The following is a 24,682-nucleotide window of genomic DNA, read 5'->3' as shown; positions in this document are numbered from 1 at the left end:
CGGCGGCCTGACCGCCCCCTCCGCCGCCCTCTCCCCGCAGGAGGCCGATGGCACCCTGGACTGCATCAGCATGGCCCTGACCTGCACCTTCAACCGCTGGGGCACGCTGCTGGCCGTGGGCTGCAACGACGGGCGCATCGTCATCTGGGACTTCCTGACCAGGGGCATCGCCAAGATCATCAGCGCTCACATTCACCCCGTCTGCTCGTTGTGGTGAGAACGGGCGAGAGAGGGCTCCTTTGCTCTTGGAGCAAGCGGAAGCCACGTTGAGTTGGACCTGAGCTCGTAGCCCACGCGCTGGGTCTGAACGTTCTCCTTTCAATCAGAATTTGTCCCTGCCCGCCTTTGCTGAGCGTCAGGTGCTCGCTCGGGTACCCTGGCAGCTCTTAACGCCGGGGCGTGTTGATTATTGAAACGCCAGACCGTTTCCAGGATACCCGGTTATGTGTTGGGATAGTTTCCTTCAAGAGAGCATGGAAATGCTTTGTGCCCGTGAAGTTTTTGGAGGTTAGCAGAGCTGGTTGGTTATGTTTGGGGATAGTTTCCTTTAGGACAGTTTGGAAATGCATTATGTCCATTAAGTTTTTGGATGTTAACAGGGATAGCCGGTTATGTTTTGGGATAGTTTCCTTTAGGACAGTTTGGAACTGCATTATGTCCATTAAGTTTTTGGATGTTAATAGGGATAGCCGGTTATGTTTTAGGATAGTTTCCTTTAAGAGAGCTTGGAAGTGCCTTGTGCCCATCAAGTTTTTGGATGCTAGGTCATTTTTCACACTAGCAGATTAATATCTGAGCCTGAGAAATTAGTCTGATAATTTTAAACCATGGGTGTATGCCTTATGTATTTAAGGAGTGACTTTGACTTGAACTGCCTCTCGTTACTGCAGCTGGAGTCGAGATGGTCATAAACTGGTGAGTGCTTCGACTGATAACATCGTGTCGCAGTGGGATGTGCTCTCTGGAGACTGCGACCAGAGATTTCGGTTTCCTTCACCTATCTTGAAAGTTCAGTACCACCCTCGAGACCAGTAAGTCCTGTGAAAAAAGGGTCAAATGCTCTCATTTTGGCAGAATTGCTCTCGCTTTGGTAGAACTAACGGTTGTTAAAATCTTTTTATTGCGGTTTGCAAAGTGATTTTTTTCCAAACCTAGCAGATGCTGTCAGTGTATCTTCTTTTTGTGATTAGAACCCTAACTGGATTTGCTGTGGCTCTTTTTATTATGAAAATATCAGGAAGGGGGGGGAGGGTAAACAAGGGAATGCTTCTTAGAAATGTGTATAGGAATGGCTTGTGGAGTTTACAAGTTACTGCATAAACTTGGAGAAGCTTCCAGAAAAAGAAAGTGGAAACCAGCTTATGTCCTGTTGCGATTAAAGTAACAAAGATGAAATAAGATAATAAAAATACAGAGGTGTTCTGTATTTCTTGTTATAGGTCAAGAGTTTTTTCTCACTTCTAAATGTGGAAACTTTTTTTCCAGAGAAGAAATTACTGACTCTTCTTTCTGTGCTTTGCAGAAACAGAGTTTTGGTTTGCCCCATGAAGTCGGCGCCGGTGATGCTAACGCTGTCAGACTCCAAACACGTTGTCCTACCTGTGGATGATGATTCTGATCTCAATGTTGTGGCCTCCTTTGACAGGCGAGGGGAATACATTTATACGGGCAATGCCAAGGGGAAGGTGAGACTTCAGCAGGCGGCACTGGATGCAGTAGCTTAGATTAATTCCTGTCTTTATCAAGGTGCTTAACGTTTCTGGGTTGCGTTCTTCGTTTTAATACACAGATAAGGCTTCCTGAATGTCTCTTGAATAATTGGGATTGTGCTGGTGTGATCTTCTGAACAAAGCATCACGCTTTATCTGTGACGATCTCTAGGCTGTAATACTTTGTCTGAGTTAGGTCTTTGTGTTGCTGTTGTCTTTGACCATGTTTGTTGGATCCTTTTCCAGTGTAAATAAACCAATGTTTATGACGCAGAACTGTCGCAGAAACTGTAGTAGAAACTGCAGTTGCAGAATCCCAACTATTCCCGTGTAGATTGCTGAGGCTTCTGTTGTCAGGGTTAGTAGCTGGCGTGAAAGGTACCGAAAGGGGAATGAGTTAAAACAAAGATACTGATTGCCTTCTGTCTCCTTAATCTTCAGATCTTGGTCTTAAAAACAGACACTCAGGATCTTGTTGCTTCCTTCAGAGTGACAACTGGAACCAGCAACACCACAGCTATTAAATCCATTGAATTTGCTCGGAAAGGAAGGTGAGTTACTTCCTTTGTCAGGTGGTGTCTTTCAAGACGAATTGAGAGCTCTAGGGTAGATTGACAGAGCATAAAAGACCCTAACCCCTTTCCCCCTCCCAGTTCTTTCATGGAACATACTCTAATTCTTTATATTTTCTTAGTCTTCTAATGCAATGCATGTTCTGTGCCCTCCTTCCTACAGCTGCTTTTTAATAAACACAGCTGACCGGATAATCAGGGTGTATGATGGCCGTGAAATTCTAACTTGTGGACGAGATGGGGAGCCTGAACCAATGCAGAAGCTGCAGGATTTAGTGAACAGGTGAGAGGCAGCAGAATGGCTGGTCAGCCTGACCTCAAAAGGTGAGGTTTGGGGGCTCTGCATTAATGGGAGTCTCGGGATGAAGGGTAGCTCAGGATCTTATTCAGCGTAACGGACGGATGCTTTCATATGAAACCTGTCTGTCACAACTTGATTTAAAGCTTAAATATTATTTGTGGATGGGAGTAGGAAAGATCTCAGTCTGAAGAACAAGCCTGCTCCGCAGTCCTCCATCCTCCGTGTTGTGCTGTTGTTTAACTGTGGCGATGTTTTTGCCTGCAGGACGCCGTGGAAGAAGTGCTGTTTCTCTGGTGATGGTGAATATATAGTGGCAGGTTCAGCACGACAGCATGCCCTGTACATTTGGGAGAAGAGTATTGGAAACCTAGTGAAAATCCTCCACGGGACCAGAGGAGAGCTGCTCTTGGATGTAGCAGTAAGAAAACTGTCTGCTATTACGATGTTCCTTGTAATTTTGAAAACTAAGCTTTCTTAATTCCATTTACCAATTAAGTTCCTCCTCTTTTCTCTTTCAAATAAATCTAGTGGCACCCTGTCCGACCGATCATAGCTTCTATTTCAAGTGGTGTTGTGTCAATATGGGCTCAGAATCAAGTGGTAAGCGTTTTGGATCGTTTCCTTACGAGGATTCCCTAGCGGTCTCCATATTGATAGACTGAACTATTGCATGCTGAAATCCTTTATTAAATTCCAGCTCAACAAGCTCATTAGGTTCACCTGTTTGAACTTGAAATGCGTTTGCTGTCTTGTTGAAAGTGAGGATGGTACTCACGCTTCAGAACTAGTTAAGCTTTGCATTAAAGTCTTAAATACCATCACTGGGACACCTGATTCATATGAAACCTGTCTGTCACAACTTGATTTAAAGCTTAAATATTATTTGTGGATGGGAGTAGGAAAGATCTCAGTCTGAAGAACAAGCCTGCTCCGCAGTCCTCCATCCTCCGTGTTGTGCTGTTGTTTAACTGTGGCGATGTTTTTGCCTGCAGGACGCCGTGGAAGAAGTGCTGTTTCTCTGGTGATGGTGAATATATAGTGGCAGGTTCAGCACGACAGCATGCCCTGTACATTTGGGAGAAGAGTATTGGAAACCTAGTGAAAATCCTCCACGGGACCAGAGGAGAGCTGCTCTTGGATGTAGCAGTAAGAAAACTGTCTGCTATTACGATGTTCCTTGTAATTTTGAAAACTAAGCTTTCTTAATTCCATTTACCAATTAAGTTCCTCTTTTCTCTTTCAAATAAATCTAGTGGCACCCTGTCCGACCGATCATAGCTTCTATTTCAAGTGGTGTTGTGTCAATATGGGCTCAGAATCAAGTGGTAAGCGTTTTGGATCGTTTCCTTACGAGGATTCCCTAGCGGTCTCCATATTGATAGACTGAACTATTGCATGCTGAAATCCTTTATTAAATTCCAGCTCAACAAGCTCATTAGGTTCACCTGTTTGAACTTGAAATGCGTTTGCTGTCTTGTTGAAAGTGAGGATGGTACTCACGCTTCAGAACTAGTTAAGCTTTGCATTAAAGTCTTAAATACCATCACTGGGACACCTGAACGTGTCGTGTAAGTGCAGGAAATCTATGTGAGTGAGCCCAAACTTAAGTGGCTAGACATGAACATAGAGCTTTGGGTTTAGGGGTAATTATTACATACATTGCAATATTTAAGGCATATTATGGTGTCCTATTTTCAGCCGGAGCTAACTAGTGCAGTTAGCATGACTGCGGACCTGAGTGAGGCTTGGTGTTTGTGATCTGGCACACAGCTTGGGGGATTTTAATGCAGAATGAGACTGTAATTGCATGAGTCCTCACGTACCTTTGCGTAAGGTAAAAATTGGTTTGAATTTGTGGTTTAGGAAAACTGGAGTGCCTTTGCGCCTGACTTCAAAGAGCTGGATGAAAATGTAGAATATGAAGAGAGAGAGTCAGAGTTTGACATTGAAGATGAAGATAAGAGTGAACCAGAACAGACAGGTACTGCATAAACTGTGTTTCTACGTAGCAAATAATTCATAGTCTCAATACATGAGCATAGTAAAAAGGAAAACTAGAGGTCATGGTAGTACACATGGGTGCTACGGGACAGAACAGGACTGGAATAAATGACGGTGTAGGAAATAGCACAGTCTGTATGATTCCTGCCAATTAATATGCAATTTTTTTTTTAGAAATGCCTCCCCTTTCCCATATGTGTTTAAGCAAACAACAACAGCAAATAAACATCGTCCTACAGGCTTGCTCTCAACAGCAGTGGCGAATTTGAATCAGTAGGAGCGCAAGCTGCCCACTTGGTGGTGCCAAAAAATGGTGTACTGCGAAAGGCTGTAGTTAAACTGTGGAAAGAAATAGGGATTATTCCCAGCACACCACAGAGCTCTTCTCATTACCAGGCTTTGCAGCACTTCTCGTATTTAGGTTAATTGTTGTTGAGCGGTTTTTAATATTCAAGTGTAACATTGACTTGTGCGAATTGAGCATTGAAACAGATTTCATCTGATTAAGAACTATGTTAGTGAAAACAACAAAACATGTTGAAGATTTAAAATCTGTCTAGCTTTACTGCTGGTGTTTTATAACAATAGACCTGTATTAGAACATAGAAAAAAACCTCAACCTGATAGATTTAAGAGGAAATTCTTTAGATTTGCTTTCTGCTTTAATTCTCATGTCTGCATGCTGAGGCTTTTAAGCACAGACCTGTTCTTTCGGGGTCATTTGGTCGTCTCCTTACTGTCTTTAATTCTTCTTTTTTCCCTGATTCTCAGGTGCTGATGCTGCTGAAGATGAAGAAGTGGATGTAACTAGCGGGGATCCCATTGCTGCCTTCTGTAGCAGGTGCAAGAGGGTTTTGTTTTAATTAAAGTATGCATATAAAATGTTTCACTACGATTCTCTGTATAATATGTTATAATAACCCCTAATTTTAAATGAAAGCAAATTTTTTTTCCTTAACAGTGATGAAGAACTGGAGGACTCCAAGGCTCTGCTTTACTTGCCCATTGCTCCTGAAGTTGAAGATCCAGAAGAAAACCCCTATGGACCCCCACCAGATGCAGTTCAGAGCTCTTTAACTGATGAGGGAATAGGTTCTGAGAAGAAGAGGCAGTCCTCCTCTGATGGACCTCAGGCACCAAAGAAGAAGCCCAAAACCACCAACATTGAACTACAAGGAGTACCTAATGATGGTGCGTAGAAGCTGTCATTGGTTTATTGCCTGTTCTGCATCTGAGATGGTCTGAAGACCAGAAGTTCAGGAGGCCACTCCCTAATTTTCTCCTTCCTGTGAAGTCACTTCTTACAGCAGTTATTAACAGTCACCAACGCTGCAAATTTTGCTGGCATTTTGCAAGCTGGGAATGAGTAAAGGCAGCTTGACACTGTAGTTTTTCACGATGGATGTGCTGGTAGAAGCGTCCCAAGAGATAACTCCCTTTGGTAATGCATTGTGTCTCCACAGAAGTCCATCCGCTGCTGGGTGTGAAGGGAGATGGTAAATCCAAGAAGAAGCAAGCAGGCAGGCCTAAAGGATCAAAAGGTAAAGACAAAGATTCTCCATTTAAACCGAAACTCTACAAAGGGGACAGAGGTGCTTTACCTCTGGAAGGAGCAGCGAAGGGTAAAGTGCAGGCGGAGCTGGGACAGCCTTTGACAGGTAAGGAGAACCCAGCGTGAGCGTCGTTGCCTTGCTTGGTGGCCTTGCTTTGTACAGACCCTGACTTAATATAGCATTTTATCGTCCCAAATGGCACTTGCTCACCAAACATTTAGCTGCTGTCAAGGATAGGCAAAATTTTACTTTTTTTTTTTTTTTTTTTTAAAGTTGAAGTGCTTTCAATACTTTTAATAAAACTGATATCCATGCCTGTGTTGCTGATACAAAGAGCATGTAGGGTTTTTATTAGAGACTGAGCACTACTTTAAAAGCAAAACAATCTTTCTGACTAATCTTTTCGATAGCTTCTGTCAACTCTTACACAAGCAGTAACGGTGTTTGGTTTTGCTGGGTCGATTTTGAGGGGGAAGAATGTAAATAGTGAAGGATTCTGAAGCTTAAATTGACATTTTGTGCCACCAATAGTAGGCAGAGTGATGAAGAACAGAAAAGTTCTGTAAGCAGAACTAGGGCATGGAGCATCAATAATGGTCCGTTTGATAGACGAACCCTGAGATAAAATTCAGGAGCTGACATTTTCTATTCCTAGCTATACAGCAGCCATAGTTAAACTCCAGAAAGTGCAGCTGCTGTAAGTGAAGATAGATTTTGGTGGACTTTTCTCTTTTTTTGTTTCTTGTTATGTTTTGTTGGTTGTGTACTAAACCAGGACTATTGCAGACACCTTTGTTGGGGCCCAGACAGTCTCAGAGAGACTCAGTGTTTCCTGTCTGTCTCATTTGCTACTTCAGATTCTGATTTGGGAAAAGTTCATTCAAGTGTAGGAAAGAAAGCACGTGTTTGGATTAAGTGATCTGGGTCCATTTATTATTTTTTTTTACATTGTAATGAAGAGCTCAGGGTTGACCTATGAACAGTTTCAAAGACGCAGTGTAATTGATACATCAAATTTTGCATTTCCTTGAACTCAGCAGCGGCTGCTGTGGATTTTAGGCTGTACAGAAGTGATTTTATTTTTTCCCCCCCGCTTCCTTCCCTCACTGCTGGTCCTATGCTACCCACCTTGCTCATTGTCCTTCCTGCTCAGCTCCTGTTGTGTTGCCTGTATTGGTACTGATAATTGCTGTTTGCAGAAAAGGGGAATGTGATAAAAGAAACTTAGTCTATACGTGGAAAAATGTGGTGGGTGTTTTCTAGGCTTCCACTTAATCCTTTCACGCTGCACCTTGCAAAATCCAAAAATTAAACAAATGGCCAAGAATATCCTTAGTTTGTACCCTTGGAGGTACTGAGTAGCTTCTGATTTACTGGACAGGGTGATTCTCTTTTGACTTCTCAAGTCATTAGGGGACATCCACTATGTTTTAAAGTATGATAGTAAGGAATTGTCTGGATTGTGTGGATCCACAGATGTTTTTGCTGGCATCTGTTGCACATCCTGATCGCTCTGTTGGGCCACGCTGGATGGACAAGACTGGTTTGAAGACCAATTGAGTGTAATCATTAGTTTCATCAGCAGGCCTGTTGATTGCTTTCTTTTATCACACTACTAATTAAGATGACCGCACGTAAAAGGATATAAATGAGGAAGGATCGTGCACTGGAAGGATCTATGTTTGTAGACAGATCTCAGTGTACTTTCTTCTTGCAGCTTGTGATCGCTATTGCATCGGTCTGTTCTGAGAACTGGAAAAGTAATAATCCCACTTCCTCTAGCACGTTTCAAATGAAGCAACGTTCCAGACAGACTCCTTCCTTGGTTTTTTACACATCCTTGCAAAGCTGATTTGGGCGCATTTTTGTGTGTTTTGCTTGTAGTGCTCCCACACAGTTGTTATCATCTGACTTGCTATAAAAGACAACGGTGGAATTTTACTGGCTACTGCTGCTGAGCTTGGGATGTGCCAGCACGGTTAGCTTTGGGGCTTGGACACTGTAAAATGGCAATTTTATTTTCTTACAAAGGAATGGGTTTAGACGCAGGTTCCCTACTTACTTTCCCCATCTACTGGAGATGGTAGAGCTTTCTAAAATTTACTTTTAGTCTTTGTTGTCTGTAAGCACTTTAAGGTATTTTTCCGTGGTGGTGCCAATAATTAATATTGCTCTAATGGACTTCTGTCTCTCATTAGGACCTGTTATTATGCTCCCTTCTACAGTACTGTTGACTTAAGAGGATCCAATAGATCCATGCAGTAGATCTCAGTAGCCAGTGTTGGAAGTGTCTATGTGAGTCATGTTATGAGAAGAACAGATTGACTGTCCACTGAAAGAAACTGTCACTCGGATCTTTCCAAACACAGAGTAGTCTTTTAGTCCGTGAAGTTCACGTCTGCCTTACCTTATTCTCTTTAGGGCTTGCACTTACAATTCCTATTTTGGGCAGCCCCTTTTTTTCTTGGGGTTGTCGGTGTTCAACCATGTGCAAATACACACTTCCAAATTCAAATGGCCAACCTGCCTGGGATCCTGGAGCCAGACCGCCTTCTCTGTCTCTCGTGCATGAAGCTTTTCATTCTGCTAGTTCCTTGTGCTGTTGCTTTCTGAAGTAACTAATGAGTCGCTAAAACAGTCACGCAGCAAGCATTTCTCCTCTGGAAGCTGTTTGCTGATACGCCGTAATACATCTGCAAGCTGCATGGCCGGGCCTCGGAGCTTGCTGCAAGCACGTCTGTGTCCCTGTGCTGCGCAGCCTGGCAGGAAACATCTTATTCTTAAAGCTGCTATGTCAAATCAGGTTTCAGTGTAAACAAACTGAGAAGCTCGATCCATTTTATAGTTTTAGAATAAAATCCTACGGCAATCTGGTTTAACCCAAACTTAGGTGGAACTTGGTGTTTTCAGTTGTGCTTTTGCTCTGAGGTTTTGGGATCGATGAATTGTAAAATTTTACACCAGGTAAGTTTGCTCGCAACTTTGTGGAGTAAAAGCTGAGCGTTCCTAAGCCGCCTTGTCCATGCCTGTGCACGTGATCTCACATACAAATGCAGAAATGCTAGAAGTCTTAATTTGTCATAGGCAGTATCTTGTTGATTATATCTCATTCTGAAACAAATGGCTTTTTCTAGAAAATCTTGTGTTCTCTCATTTTTTTTCTGGAAATGCTACCATATTTGGTGGTCTCTGGTTTCTGGTAACATCTGTTTGAGTCTGATTACTTATTTTTCACCTGTCTTTGATCTCTTTAGCAGGTGGTGCAATCTCAGAATTGTTATGAAGACACTCTTCTTTATCTTCCTGTATTCTTTCCTATATTGGCACCATAATGTGGAAAATAGATTAAACGCTCAGTCAGAGCGGACTGACTAATACAGCAGACTGATTGTTCATGGATTCAGGGAGTGACTTTTGTAAGAATTGACTATGGAAGAGGAAACGGCCTTCATTCCTCCTTAACTGCCTCTTCATGGAACAGTGTAAGATGCTGGCTCTCAGGTCATGTGATTTGCAAAGAGACTAACTGGACTGCCTTTGTGGTGACGTATAGAACTATTCCTAAAGCAAGCTGGTACCCAACACTCTGCCGCTCCACAGCTTGTCAGCCATTGGCTTTTAAATATTTTATTTTTTTTGTTGTTCCTGGATTGAAGAATCCCCAAAGTGTGTATTTTTATTCCTGATGCCGTGTGACTGTGTATGCTGCGAACGTCCCTTTCTTTGCTGTTAATTTTCATTTTGGTGAGTTGTAAGTCCTTCTGTGCCAGCTGCATTACCTTATCAGCTTTTCTGTCAGCTCAGCGTGATGCCTTCTATGCTGACGTACTTAGTGAAACACTGCTGCTGATTATGTGCCAGGTTTGGTTTCATCTCAAGTGGATAGAGCTCTGATGTGAAGAATCAAGACACCCTCTGAAGTCTACAAAGAATGAATCCACATATTGTGAATATTTTAGACATGAAGGATGACTCTGCTTATGGGAAAAGGAACGAGTGAAATTAGCTCTAGATAAAATACTCTGTTTATATGCTTTCTTCTAGCCTGTGATATGAAAAGCTGTGTTGGCGGTTTCTTTCTGTCCTTGCAAATATTTTTATTCTGTCTCTTTCCTGTGAGGTGCCCTACCAGAAACAGTCGCTTTCCTCCTTAGCTGGTAGGTACTGGCAGTTAGAGAGAAAACAGAACCAATATTTCTCCGAACCAAAAGAGTAGTTTTCCAGGCTTTTTTTTCCCCCCCCACTTCTGGATCAAGAATGGAAGAAAGGTGAATGCTAACAGCCGATTCCCAGCCATGCTTTAACTTTGTATTCCTTAAAGACGGTTGTAGTGTTTTCCCTGTGGGAGTGGGAAGAGACACTTTATCTATCCAGTACCTGCAGCCTGACGCCTCTCTGTACTAGCCTCTTAAAAGAAAGTTTTCATTCCTAATGCCCCTTGTTTTACAGACTTTTGTAGTTCTTATGCAATTACTTTCAGTTTTTCCCCAGATGTAATTATTGAGATTATTGCTACGTATTTAAATTTCCAAAGTATCTTGCAGACATTAAAAACCAAGGAGTCATAAAGAGATTTATTAATTTGCAGTCGGAAGTATGCAGTAGTTACATGAGATACAAGCATGGGAAGAGAGGAGATATTATAAGTCAGAAGGATTTTTAAAACTAGTATTTTCATTTCTGGCTTCGGAACAGTGGCCTGCTTCGTTTAATGAAATTCAGTCCCGTGCGTACAGTATTAGTTGTCTTTGCTCTTCCTGCTTGTAGGATGACTCGCATCTTTCCTGGAACACTGTTATGTCAAATCCACCCGTGTGTGGTGTGGCTGACCCCACAAGCTTTAAAAGACGCACAGGCAATGGTTCTCTAGGTTGTTTTAAAACATATAATTTGCCACAGACTCCAGCCTTCATTTATGTTAAAACTTCTCTGTACAGTGTATATGTCCTTGGTTTATTTTCTCCCATCTCTTATTTTATTTTTTGCTATCTAGTTTTGTACAATACTTGTCAGATACTGGCTTGGTGGTAGTATACAGCAGTGATGTTAGTTTTTGCGTTTGTAAATAAAGAGGTATGTTTTATTTCCTAAAGTCAATGGGTAAGTTTTGGCTTTTCCATACTGCCGTGATTGTTTATATTGTGACAATGTTTAGGAAATCTGCAATACAGCTCAACTGCCAACAAATGTGTTGTGCCTTCACCCCACAGCTGGTGTGTTGGGGTTTGGTTGGTTTTTTTAGTGTAGCATTTGGTTGATGATCTCTTTTCAGGGGACAGGAGTAAATCTGTAGCCTAATAAAAGCCCTGCGTACCTGAGCTCAGCCTAGGCCCTGAGAGAGACGTGCGAAAGGGGAGCTGAGCGCAAAGCGTGCTGGGTGTAGAGTGCGCCTCAGGGAAACTGAATGTGGAAAATACATATTAGATCTTCAGAAGTCTTCATTTTGATAAATTAAGGCTTGTTAGGGACAGAAATATGGTTATTTGTTAGCAGAGCTGTTGAAGAACATGGCAATGCAAACCCTTCTGCAATCCATAATTCAGATTATCGAGCTGCCTTGACCACCGTTCAGTTACACCATCAACAGTGAGTTACTTTTTTTCATGGAGAACTCCTAGCAGTGCGTTATTCTTTTGGGATGCCTGAGCACTGAGTGAATTATTCTGGGTGTACGAGTGGTTTCTGTTTTACAGATGCATCAACTGAATGTGGAGATCTTGGCTCCGATTGCTCTTCGGAGTTGGTGGCCCTGTGTGACGCAGAGCGTGGGGCTCACGCTCGCAGCTCCTCTGGGTGATGCTGTTGAATCCCTTCGGAGTCTGACAGCGGGTGTCAGGAGCCTCATACGATGCTTTCATCTCAGAGGACTCGCTTTGGCTTCGGGCTTAGGGGATTTCTTTGTTCTCCCTCAGAAGGTTTGGGGCCGCATTCTGACCCGGGCAGCCGGGCTGTGACATCGGCACCGTTCCCCTGGGAACACGGGCTCACGGACACGTGAGTGACCTCGCTCAGCCCTGCGTAGAGATGGGGGTCATCAGTGGGAAAATACTGTTCAGCTTCTTTTTGACATCAGACTGTCTAGAGGTTGAAATTGTGTTTTCGTGATCTTGGTAATTTGGGGAGTACTTTAAATTTTGGGATGTGCCTATGTAAGACAGAACTGTACAGGTGTAGCATAAGGAATTGGAATTTCCTTATGCTCAACAGCATTATTTTAAGGGTTCCAGTAATGATTACTTATATTGCTTTATAGTTTGGTGGGAAAATTAAACTGGAATAGTACTTCTTTAGAGTGGAAAGTCATCTAAATAGTGTGTAAAATCTTACAGAGAAGGGAGGGCTTCATCTTTTTAAAATTGTCAAATAGATCCCAATTGCTGGAATACAGTGGATTAAAACGCTCTGCTGCCATGTTACAAGAACTGGAATTCATGATTCACGCTCTGCCCAACGTAGTAACGTGTTGCATCTTCTTTAGCAGTGTTGTACTTCAAGCCTTTCTTGTTGGAGGATTTTTCCTAACAGAAGGATTGTGTCTTGAAGATGATTCCGGTGGGATTTCAGAAACACTCGGTTTGAAGGTTTGCAAAGAATGATTTGTGGGTTTGGGTTTTTTTGACTACTGCATTTGCACAGCTTCAGAAAGCAGAATGTCTGATAACCCCGATATGAAGACCTTGGGGAACAGCCACATCCTTGGAATATTACTTTGTGTTTTCTATCTACCGTTGGTAGTTTCCCTTCAAAAAGTTACCATCCCACCACAGCTGAAATCGGCTGTAGCAATAATTGTGGTCAACGCTACATCCTGCAGCGTCACCTGTGGGCTGGGCTCCAAACTGGAGGAGATGTGCGAGATCAACACTGCTGGAGAGAGGAGGAATTGCACCGTGCGCAGGTCCGACTGCCTGACCAGCTGGGTTTGTGGCTTGCTCCACTTCACCATCCCTGTGGGCAAACCCTTCCAGTTCAGCTGCCTGACCTCGGACGCGGTCGACGTTGATAGCCGAGCCTATATCTATACGTGGCGGCTTGCCGAAGGCCTTATCACCACAAATGATGTACTGTTCAGACCTTTCAAAAACCCCGATTCTGTCGTCAGATTTTCCCCTATCAGGGCGTCTGATGCAGGGACTTACCGATGTGATGTGCGGATGCTGAAGACATTGAAAGTCATCAAGAGGGTCTACTTTGGGGTCAGAGTGATCCAAAACGACTTAGTGGATCTGAACTTTGAAAAATCCTTGACCTGGGAACAGAAGTTAGCAGCATATGAGGAGGAAGGAAACACAGGGAACAGCACCCTGGAGGAAGAGCAAGAGCAGCAGCGCTTTTGGCAAGGGGAATTGTTTTACGAATGCTTGGTAGGAGTTGGAAGTGGAGTGCTAGCGGGTGTCTTGGTGAGCATGGCGCTCTGCTTCTTGCAGAAGATTTTGAGAAGGAGAGCTGCAAAGAAAACTGAGATTTAATGCAATTGCTCGTTTCTGTCTCTTTATTAGTATTGATGCAGTATTTCATGGCGATGTTAGTTACTTTTTTTTTTTTTTCTGGCTGACACAGTTTATTACTAAGTATTTTCTTAAGCTTCAGGGTATGGTAAGTTAGTACAGGACTGTAGCACCAGAGCTTGAGCCTTAATGGGGTAGTGCGTACAGTAGCTTCGGATGGGGCAAGGCAGTTTGCCTCCACATTGTGTGAAGGGACGGTCTGGAATGGTCCAGACTGGAGTTAGAGGACACTGAGCCACAGAAATGCCCACTGCTCACTGCTGACTGCCTTGCCATGCTCCTCTAGCTCGCCTTTATTTTACCTCTAGGTGTTTGGGTTTTTTATTTAGCTAATAACTCGCGATCCTGATTCCTGTCTTATTTCCTTTAATTTCTTCTGCTGTGCCCAGAACTCAGTGGCGATGTGAGCTGACACAGATCACTATTTGGTAGGTGGTGTTTCTCCAGCAGGAGGTGCAAAGTAAGGACACGTTCAACGTGGGCTTACAGCCAGGTTTCCTGGCTCTCTGGTGTCCTTTCCATCAGATCCAAGTGGTCCAGTCGCAGCAACTGTGGGGCCGTGTGGGGACGAGGGGTGGACCACCACTGCCTGCTTCCTCTAGAGGGATTTATCTCCCTCTGCTAGAGCCCAGGGGACTGTAAAGTATCTTCAAGCGATAGCTTGGAGCTGGCACTGTTCCCTTTGTAGTGTCGAGTAGTGAAGCAGGGAGCGTTGGGTGGCACAAGCAAATCTTCAATTTGAGCACTGCTGCTTAGGAACATAACTGAGTGGTTTTAATCGTGACTCAGAGCTGAGCTTATTCCTAAAATCTTGAAAGGGGGAGGAAGGGAAGAGTTCAGCGGGCTTATGGATCTTTCATTTTTCCTGGTGATTAATAAGTATAAAACATGCAGCAGCTCAGTAGGGAGTACTGTTTCCCCCTTGGTAGCAGAATCCACAGAGGGACCTATTAAGTGCATTCTCTTTCTACTTTCTGTCTCTTATTTTACAGTAAACAACAATATTTACTGTGTTTCCTTTTTTTTTTTTTTTCCCCTCCTGTGAACTAAAGTATGGGAATGCGTGGCACACCCAGTTGTGGGGAAGGATTAAAGATTGAAGCCTGCTATTATTTTTTTCTTTTTACCAGAGCAACAACAAAAAAAGCTTTAATATAAAAAAGATGGATATAGAAGTAAATACCTGATTTGCAGACAATCCTATATAAAAAAATCAGACTGAAACATAGCAAGCCAAATCTTCACATACAGTGAAGCCGGTCATAAGTGTGTCAGAAGAGCGATCTGCGGACCCTGGGGTCATCTAGCTGTATCTGAGTGGAGAAGCAAGGCTGTCATCAGGCTTGAATTCCTCGTTTGTAGTTCTACCGAATTCCCTGTTTCTGTGGGGAGGCTTTAATGGGCACACTGACCAGCAGAAGTTTGGAAATGTTGCGGGGAACCCTTCTGCAGTGACAGCAGATGCCTCTGGGAAGATGCATGGTGCCTTCCTGCTGCCTGGGGCGACCCTTGGGCAAGGGACAGGAGGGTTGCTATGCAGCTGTGACAGCCAGCAGGAGATTCTATGTCCTCCTTCCGACTGGTGACCTGCTCCCGGGGGTCAGAAGCTCCTGGGTGGTGATCCAGTTAGTTGTCCAAAACTTTCTTGCTTCTGGCCTTCATCCGTTTCTTCTGGCTCAGCTCCACAATACTGAATCATAGAATCATAGAATGTTTTGGGTTGGAAGGGACCCCTAGAGGTCATTTAGTCCAACCCACCTGCAGGAGCAGGGACACCGCTAACTAGATCAGGTTGCTCAGAGCCCTGTCCAACCTGGCCTTGAATGCTTCCAGTTCCTCCTGTGTTCAGTGCTGGCTTTGTCTTTGCTCGGCTGTTCCCTCTGGCTCTCCAATGCTTTTCTCTCCTTGGCTAGGAGCATGTGCTGCTTTCTCTGAGCCTTATTCCAGTATTTCCCTGTCTTTAGCTCTCTGAGGGCGTCCTCATCTGTGGTCAGTCTGCTTTGTTCTTCTGTGGTTCTGAAGGCCCTGCCCTTTAGCAGCTAGTTCTTGTGTTGCTCCTTCAAGGACCACTCAGTATGCCGGCTTCCATCTGTTCCCGTTATCCCCTGCTCTGCCCTCTGGGCTTTCATTCCATCGCCTTGGTTTTGCTGGTGCTCTAGCTGGGTCTGCAGCAGCCTCCTCCTGCAGCAAGCTCATGTAGCTCCTGTAACGACATGCGTGGTAAGGAACCGTAAGCTCTTTTGAGCCGGCAGTGGTGGCACGTGTCTATGGCCTGTTCTCACTGGCTTTATTTCTGCCCCCGCTCACTGCACTCTGCAGGGCAGGGTTCACCCCTGTGCTGCAGCCCTTTCTTGGGGTGCTATTTTCATCAACCTGAAGGCACTTAGGGAGCCACTGGTCCTGTTTGTGTTGCTTGCAGCCCCCGCCTCCTGACCCGTGAAGCATTTCTTGTTCCCTGAAAATTGGTCAGTACTGGCTGCATCTGCTTTCCAGGAGTTCTTGAAGTCTTCTGCACTCCTCTGTGCTTACACCACAGAAACTGGAACCACTTAAGTAGTCATAGGCGGGGAAGTTGTCCGTAAGTAGCCCTCTTGGTGCAGGTGTACTGGTACGGAGATCTGTGCTGGGACCTTCCTGGCCAGGGGCTGGTTCTGCTCCTGCATCAGGCCCTCAATTCTGGCCTGGCTGAGTGCTGGTGTCCATAAAACCCTGGCCACTGTCCCACTCGCAATGGAGAAATGCCTACTTTTCTTTTTTGCCTTTACTGCTTTTGTTTTCTGCCTGAAAGCAAACGCCCACAAGCTGTTAGCTATCTTTGGGGCTCTCCTCCCTGGCTGAGCGTGAGTCACCTCTCTGAGCATCCTCCAACCGCATGCAATGGCAGGATTTCTCTCTTGCTTTAAGCTCTCCCTACTACTGCTGTAAACAGCCCAAGATGTGGTCTTACCAAGCTCCCAGAGACATGGGAGAGGCTCGCAGGGATGGAGCTGCTGAAGCTCAACTCGTCTTGATGAACGAGGGCTAATGCCTGAAAGAGAAGCATGATGAGAGGAGGGAACATGAAATCTGGTTTAGTAAACTTGATGATGTAAGGCTGAGGTGAGCGAAAAAGATTTTCAGAAGGTACGGAAGCAAAGTGGGATGGGATACCTTATAGTTCAACTCTTCTTTTCCTGTGGCACAGGGTGCAGGAAGTGGGTGATTAGATTAATTATTGCTCTTGCAGTCCCGTGGTGGCATGTAATCAAGGGAAGTCCTGCAGAGGAACCAAACAGAAACACAGATCCCTCCCCAGCCCAGCGAGAGGGGCTGGCTCTGTGCTTTGGCATGCTGAGGGCCATATTTTTGTTATTGTCTGAATGGCCAAACCAAAGAACCCATGCTAGGCAGGAGCTCCCTCCTCCTGCTTTACGGTTAGTGGATGCAGCTGATCAGAAATCCAGCTTCGAGAGGTGTTGGCTGACCTTGTGCTTTGCATGCTATGCTATTGCTGTGTCTAGGAGACATTTCTTTACCTTCAGCCACGTGTGGTACATGCCCACGTAGGCAGATTTAAACCCAATTTGCTGCAGTTCCCTTCCCTGCAGCATTGCTTGTTCCCTGCTCTTAAGTCCATCTATCTGGGTTGCAGCATCAGATGTTGGGAGAGGCTCGTGGGCAGACTCTGTCTATGTGATTCCAGTGTAATCTGTTCCCCTGTGCTCCGGAGTATTACTAGGACCTCCTGTAAGCTGGCTCTGGAGATATCTTTTCCATCAGAAGGGGAGTGGATTGCAAGATAGTCCATTCATACTTGCTAATCTTACATTTTCTTAATGCCAAATTCCTTCGCTTTGCCAAAGAGCTCCCCTGTCCCCAAAGCCAGTAGCTCTAGTACAGAATTACTGCTGAGCCCCTGATCAGTTATCTCCCCAAATTGGATCCATGTAGGCAGGGCTCTTAAATCGCTCCCTCATTCTGCTGTAGAGATGGGAGATGAAATCGTATCTTCGTATCTCAAGTGTGCTTATAAGATCACTCTGAAAAAAATTACAGTAAACTCCGTGTTTTGCATTGGTTTACTGTTAATCTGCCCTGTTGATACCTGCATTATTTTATCCAGCTTCTTTTACTTAAAGCCTGTTTCTAATCAACTTGCCTAAAACCACAGTGAGCCTCTTCTAAGCAGGGTAAAGCACCTTAACTCAGCCTTTTGCCCTGATTTAACACCGTGGTGAACGAAGTCTGCATACAATGATTCCTGTCCTGCAAAACTCTTCTCACCCCCAGGGAAATTTGCCTCTTTTCCTCAGCCTGTAAAACCCAGCACCATGGGCACCATGCGGAGTGCACCCCTGTTTCGGCATCCGCAGGAGCCTGCTGCCTGCCCGCCTGCGTTCAGCTGGTCCAGATCTCTCCTGTCCGTGGGTGTCTTTGTGGCAGATGCCTGCAGGGTGCATCCCCGCATGTGCCAAGAGCAGCCACCCTTTTTCAATATGTAAAAGCAAAAATACAAATGGCTAGTGAAAACTGAAATAGGCCACTTTCCGCACACCTGATTTACAGAGCTCTCTTTGCCTACTGAACATAGAATCATAGAATCCTAGAATGTTTTGGGTTGGAAGGGACCCCTAGAGGTCATCTAGTCCAACCCCCCCGCAGGAGCAGGGACACCACTAACCAGATCAGGCTGCTCAGAGCCCCGTCCACCCTGGCCTTGAATGCTTCCAGAGATGGGGCCTCCCCCCCCTCTCTGGGCAACCTGTTCCAGTGTTTCACCACCCTCATTGTAAAGAATTTCTTCCTTATATCTAGTCTAAACCTACCCTGGTTTAGTTTAAAACCATTACCCCTTGTCCTGTCACAGCTGGCCCTACTAAAAAGATTTTCCCCATCTTTCCTATAGGCCCCCTTTAGGTACTGAAAGGCCGCAATCAGGTCTCCCCGCAGCCTTCTCTTCTCCAGGCTGAACAAGCCCAACTCCCTCAGCCTGGCCTCATAGGAGAGGTGCTCCAGCCCTCGGATCATTTTTGTGGCCCTCCTCTGGACCCGCTCCAACACTTCCATGTCCTTCTTGTGCTGAGGGCTCCAGAGCTGGACGCAGTACTCTAGGTGAGGTCTCACCAGAGCAGAGTAGAGGGCACTTGGCCTGGTTGAACCTCATGAGGTTCACACAGGCCCACCTCTCCAGCCTGTCCATGAAGAAAAGGGCAACGGAACCTTGTAAATGAGAGATACCCATCACAAGAGAGAGGAAGCGGCGTGCTGCTGTCTGCTCTCCTGTCCTCTTTGCTGCGTGGGATGAGACCTCCTCCGCTCGTTTGGGGCAGGCTGTGGGATCCCCTCTGTGCTGGAGAGCTCCCTGAATAGCAGGAACAGACGCATGCTTGGTTTGGGAGCTAATGGTTAAAATCAACAAAGAGAGGCTGTCCCATCTGGAAGAGCCTCTCTGCACTTTGTAATGGAAATGCAGGGGCTTGCATCCTGTGGGCAGCTGGGTTTTAGAAATGCAGAAAGATTACATGAAAGGTCCAGGGTGATCCATTTTCTTGCTGCTTTGCTGAGGAGGTCAGAGTGGGAGCCCAAAGGGTCCTTCATCTTTTTATTGTGCCTTTTTTTTTTTTTTTTTTTTTTTTTTTCCCAGAGGAGAGCCAGATGCCTAGAGCAGGAAAGATTAATATATTTTTTTTTTAATGCTTATTTTAAGGTGGAGGGCTGTGATGGACAGCGCGGCTCCAGCTGTCAGAAAGGATGGGACTGGGCCACGTATTGGCGTAGTTGCTGTTTGAAATGGCCCTTTCTATGCTTTTTGAGTTTTGCAGCAATTTAAAGTATGTTGGCTGATGTTTGCGTTAGCAGGTCTGCTGGGGGATGGAGGGGAAGGAAGGGAGGGCAGTCTGAGTGAGGGAAAGAAGGTCACAAAAAGGGAATGGGGAGGTCGGAGGTACGGGGAGGTCAGTGAAAGCAGCTGAAGCAAGGACCCTTCGAAACAGCATCCCTACATTTCCTTCTGTCTTTTCCTGTGATCTGCGTGTTTTCTTAGTCACTGTCCCTGTTCTTCGCAACATAACCTTCTGAATTGCAGGGGAAAAAAGTGTCTCTTTCTGCTCTGAATTGGCAATATGGTCCCTAAACTTCTTTTTCCCCCGCACTTGGCCAGTTTGCCTCACCTGGAGGAGCGGATGGCAGGGACTGCGTGCTCCCAGTTCCCAGCTGGAGGGGGTTTTTGTGGTATAAAAATTCTGCTGCCTGCTGATGGTCCTAAGTATTAGGAAGCAATTAGTACTGTTCGTACTAAAGCCAGACAGATTGTGTGAGGGAGGAAGTCAATTTGCTAATGGCATTAGCACTTGGAAAGAAGGAGGTAATAACAGAACGGTGAGGCATAGGCAGCTGTTTAAATTGCTGTTAGCTACTGAAGCTTATCTAAATTGAATAACTAGATTGCCTTAACTGCTGGAACTTGAATGGCAGCAAAGAGGAAAACAACCCCCATATGCTTCTTCTGCACAGAGCCAGGGCTGTCGGACTCTTCCATCCTCTTCGTGTTGATCTGGGTGAATTCTGCTCATTCCTGCGGTTGCTTGCAGCAGTTCGGCGATCTGCCGGGACGTATTGGACAGTGCAGCTCTCGGGGTGTTGTGTTCTTGTTCCCTCCCCTTTCCCATTCACTGCTGCTTTTCCTCTCCCTCTGGCTCATTTATTTAATATCTCATTTGCTGCAGGCATTCCCGAAGCCTCGTACAGGGTAAAGGAGGTAACTGGAAATGCGGTGATTTTTCTTGAATAAGCTTTGGGTTTGTAAAACATCTTTCCTAGTCAGGTACTTCAGAGCACTTTACAAAATAGCGACGGGGTCTGTGGAAGCAGTAGCTGGGCTGGCGAATGCCCTGGCAATGCGGTCCCCATCGGTCGCACTCAGGCTGCATTGGAGGCTGGCTGCAGGACAGGCATTTTCGTGCCTCCCGTAGAGGTTTTTAGGAGGTAAAGAGTAAAATACTTTGCTTATGGCTAAGAAACGCACGTGAATGAGTAACTACTGACTGCGTAATGCACCTCCCTTCCCAAGGATGGCGTCGGATCTGTTCTGCACTGTGCTAGGAATCACTGTGCCAATGAACGTTTTCCAAGTCCATGGAATGATCCGTTTGAAAAGCAGGGAAATTCAGAGTTCGCTCTCCCCTTTCCTTTTGCTGGCTTTCTCCCAGCACAGATAAACTGTGTAGCTATTGATGTTTTGCCTGTGCTCTTCCCTGCGTTTTTTCTAGGAAACTGCAGCTTTTTGGCAGTCATTTCTGCCACAGAACGCTGCATAAATATGTTCATTTGTCGCCTACCTCTAGTGATGCTGGCTTAGACCTGCAGAACTCCTGTACAAAGCAGTGTGTTTAGCTAAAGCGTGCTGAATATCGTGGGTTTAATTCACGCGCCATCTTAGGCTGAGTATAGAAAAGCAAATTCGCGATTGCAGCACTAATCCTAAGCAGGAGTGGTTTAGTTAACTCTAAATTAGTGTATGCTGAGGCAGATGTAGACCATAATGAGGTTTTTTTGTGCTTAGTTCTGATGATTGTTAATTTGATGCCGTGATTTAGTTTAATCAGAACCTTTAGACCAGGATTATTTAGCAGCATATGAAATAACTCTTCACTTTGCTTTGACTGCTTTGAAATTTCTTCTTCTTTCGCAAAATTTTTGGCTTTGGCTTTGGTGGGGGTCCATAAATCAATATTATTGAAGAGCAACTGAGTGTTAGTAAAGGACAAATTGGTTTTAGGCAGTAAAATACTGGTTTATGAGTTTTCAGACATTACATGCTGAGTTCTTTTGAGATCCTGGCTTCCGTGGGAGGTAGTAACTCCCCCAAATGATAAGACAGAAGCAAATAATAGGAGGATATGATTAAACAAAACCAACTGTGGCACAGATTTGCACAAAGCTTTTAAGATGCTGTCCCTCCGCTTTATTTGCCCCCCTCCGTTGCCCACAGAAGTAAAAAAATCAACTGCTTATTCCTTGAGTAGGAATTTTATGGAAATGCTGGGTATGAAGCGGCGACGGAGTGCTAAGAACCTGTTTGCTTTAAAGATTTACTCACAGAGGTGATTTACTTGTACCTTGCTTTGGTCCCGAAAGGAGAGAAGAAAGATCATTTCCAGGCAGTTCCTCTTTCCTGGAGCTTTCCTTCCCAGTTTCCTGGGAATGAAGCAGGCTCTGCTGATGTTACGAGCCTGGTCTGACTTCTCTCTGCCCATCTGCCCCAGGCTTCTGAGCTCATTCCAGCCAGCATCAGTCCGGCCCTTGCTTTTCTGTCCCCCTTAGATTTACAAAAGCTGCTCTTGTTTATCTTTCCAGGGCAGAGGGGTCTTTCATTAACCCCCATCACCAACCCCAGGCTGGTCTGCCTCAACTGGGGTGCTCTTTGTGGAAACCGCCTGTTTCTTCCTGATGCTTTTTCATTTCCAAGGAAGGTCGACTTTTCTTTTGTCTCCTTACATCTGTTTTGTGAGAGGAGGGCTGGATCGGTGTAAATCCTTTGCCTGCCCATTTGGCATTTGCAAGTGCAGCGATGGTTGTATAGAAAATGATTAATGAAACCTCGCTGCGAGCGTCCAGGCTGGGGGAGCAGCGTGTGAGTGGTATCCTGGGGTGCATTAAGAGGAGCGTGGCCAGCAGGGTGAGGGAGGTTCTCCTCCCCCTCTGCTCTGCCCTGGTGAGACCCCACCTGGAGCACTGGGTCCAGTTCTGGGCTCCCCAGTTCAAGAAAGATGAGGAACTCCTGGAGAGAGTCCAGAGGAGGGCAACAAGGATGATGGGGGGGGAGGTGTTTCCACAGGGAAACTGAGGCAGATTGAAGGTGAGGAAGAACTTCTTTACTTTGAGGGTGCCTGAGCCCTGGCCCAGGCTGCCCAGGGGGGCTGTGGAGTCTCCTTCTCTGGAGATATTCAACCCCCGCCTGGACGCTGTCCTGTGCCCCCTGCTCTGGGTGAGCCTGCTTGGGCAGGGGGGTGGGACTGGGTGAGCTCCTGAGGTCCCTTCCAACCCCTGCCAGTCTGGGATTCTGTGAAACCTGAGACTGAACAATCTAAGACCTAGAAACAAGAAATTCTTTAAAATGCTCGTGTGGAAGTAACAAGGAGGATGTTCTCTCAGGTGGGACACAAACCACTGGCTCTGGGGTAGATTCCTTTTAATTCTTGAAGGGGTTTGATACCAATTTTAAGGGATTTGTTTGTTGTTTTCTTTAAACAAAAGAGCAGTAAACCAATTCAGCTGCCCTCCCCCTCCAGGAAAACCCCCAAACAGCTCATACGAATTTGAACCTGATGTGGAAATGGTTTAGGTTTCACAGAAAGTTCTCTATTTCCCCTTGATATTTATGTGTAGAAAAATACCTCTCTGGGGACCAGGCCTGCCAAAATATTGCAGCAAGGGCTGTACTCATAGTGGCTGCGGCCGTAACGCCTGAAACCTTTTGCTGGAAACACGCTGATGCTCCTAAATAAACTGGGTTTAGTTCTTAAATGCAGCTGAGCTCTCGTGGGGTTATAGTGATCCGCGAGTGCTGGCTCTCTGGCTCTGATGGGCACCAGCGATGCCTCGCACCATCCTCCATCCCGTGTCCGTGCTTGCCGGCGTGCTCTCTCCGCAGGGATGTGCTTGCGTTTCCAGTAGGACCCGCCTGTTCGTCGGTGATGGTACATCTGTCTCCTTGATTTATATCATGTGCAGCGGCATTTAATGATGGCTCTTGAAAAAGCAGGAGTGCCCTTGCGGGGAATGAACTGGGGAGGGATTCATCTCAGTCTTGACCGCTCCCTGCTGTTTTTTTTAATGACGCTGCCTTTGCCTTTACAAAGCCCCATTGCCGGGTAAATCCCTGAGCTAATTAAGGCCCCGGTGATGAGCAGCCTTGCCTGCAGCTCTGCAGAGCGTGGGGCAGAGGGGCAGGAGCCTGCCCCGGGGTCTGAGCACACCTGAGCCCAGCTTCTTGGGGCCCTTTGCGATCGGCGCCCAGAGCTGGGCAGTGTTATATGGCAACCAAATACACTTGTCCCCTCAGCCCAGGGGTGGCTGTAGTTTCTGGGAAGGGAAGGAGCAGTGTCTGATGGTGGTGCAGGCTGGCTCCCTGCTCCTCCGCTTGCCACTGCCCCGTCCCTGCTGCTTCCAGGGCAGTGCTTCCCTCTGTCCTTCCCTCTGTCCGTAGGGGCTTTGAGGAGGTCTTGGGAGCACATCTCGCTGCAGCCAGTGCCCAAGTCCCCCTCTGCACCCCATGGTCAAGCGTGATGCTTCTTTTAGGGGCTATGTGAAAGGGAATGCATCCAGGCTGGGTGGACAGAAAGAGTTTGGGTGAGACTCCCCACAACCTGCTGCTGCTGAGCCCAATTTCTCATCTGTCCACTCCAGGGTGACTGCGTCTGGCTTCAGCTTAACTCAGTGGAGACCCTCAGGCCTGTACCGCATGCAGTTGCTCTAGCTGATCTCTTGACATCCCTCCCAAAGGTAGAAGGAAGCCGGTAGAATTATTATTTTGTTAAGGCCAGAAGGAATGACTGTGTTGAATTAATCTGACATAACATAGATGGGGTGATTTCATTGCAGTGCTTCCTGCAATGCAGGAAATTATTTTCTATAATGTAAGTGAAACTTTGCAAGCCTGCTAGCTAGTGGCTGATCTAGTGGATATCTTTCCTGGAAGACTTCTAGTCTTGGTTTAAAACTGTGATTGATAATGAAGCTTTTTGGCAAGCTCTTCCAACAACCGCTTACCCTTTCTGCTAATCAGGTGCATGAAATTTTTGACTTTGAGTTTTGCAGCGTTACTTCCTAGCCGTTGGAACGCCAGCCAGAGGGAGCACATTGTATTAACATCTCTAACCAGACCCTCGAAGTCTGCAATCACAGAATCATGGAATTGTTTAGGTTGGAAAAGACCTTTAAGATCATCAAGTCCAACCGTTACCCTGACGCTGCCATCCCACCACTAAACCATGTCCCTAAGCACCTCGTCTGTCTGGCTTTTAAATCCCCCCAGGGCTGGGGACTCGACCCCTTCCCT

General features: G+C 45.7%; 2 protein-coding genes across 6 annotated transcripts; both read left to right on the top strand.

The window, feature by feature from the left end:
- The first annotated feature begins 22 nt into the window (after positions 1–22).
- RBBP5 (RB binding protein 5, histone lysine methyltransferase complex subunit) lies at positions 23–12,691 on the top strand. 5 transcript variants are annotated; one of them, XR_004842789.1, is made up of 13 exons: positions 23–213; positions 891–1,031; positions 1,523–1,685; positions 2,151–2,260; positions 2,445–2,564; positions 2,847–3,000; positions 3,111–3,182; positions 4,446–4,563; positions 5,355–5,424; positions 5,545–5,774; positions 6,047–6,241; positions 9,391–12,130; positions 12,618–12,691. XR_004842789.1 is itself a non-coding variant. In XM_035900684.1 (12 exons), the coding sequence occupies exons 1-12, from the start codon at positions 71–73 to the stop codon at positions 9,417–9,419; spliced, it is 1,425 nt and encodes a 474-aa protein (XP_035756577.1). In that variant the 5' UTR covers positions 23–70; the 3' UTR covers positions 9,420–11,187. The 5 variants fall into 5 exon arrangements, 3 of the variants coding, with proteins under 3 accessions (XP_035756577.1, XP_035756527.1, XP_009645908.1); XR_004842793.1 differs by lacking the exon at positions 12,618–12,691 and having other exon boundaries at positions 9,391–11,722; positions 11,830–11,907; XM_035900684.1 differs by lacking the exon at positions 12,618–12,691 and having other exon boundaries at positions 6,047–6,124; positions 9,394–11,187.
- Positions 12,692–12,784: 93 nt separating this feature from the next.
- On the top strand, positions 12,785–13,718 carry TMEM81 (transmembrane protein 81). Its single transcript, XM_009647947.2, has one exon. It carries the CDS (start codon positions 12,787–12,789, stop codon positions 13,603–13,605), a length of 819 nt encoding a protein of 272 aa, XP_009646242.2. The 5' UTR covers positions 12,785–12,786; the 3' UTR covers positions 13,606–13,718.
- Positions 13,719–24,682: the final 10,964 nt, after the last annotated feature.

This window comes from Egretta garzetta, unplaced genomic scaffold (assembly GCF_000687185.1).
Source record: "Egretta garzetta isolate BGI_Z169 unplaced genomic scaffold, ASM68718v1 scaffold640, whole genome shotgun sequence".
Lineage (NCBI taxonomy): Eukaryota > Metazoa > Chordata > Aves > Pelecaniformes > Ardeidae > Egretta > Egretta garzetta.
This window is presented reverse-complemented; position numbering and strand designations above follow the sequence as displayed.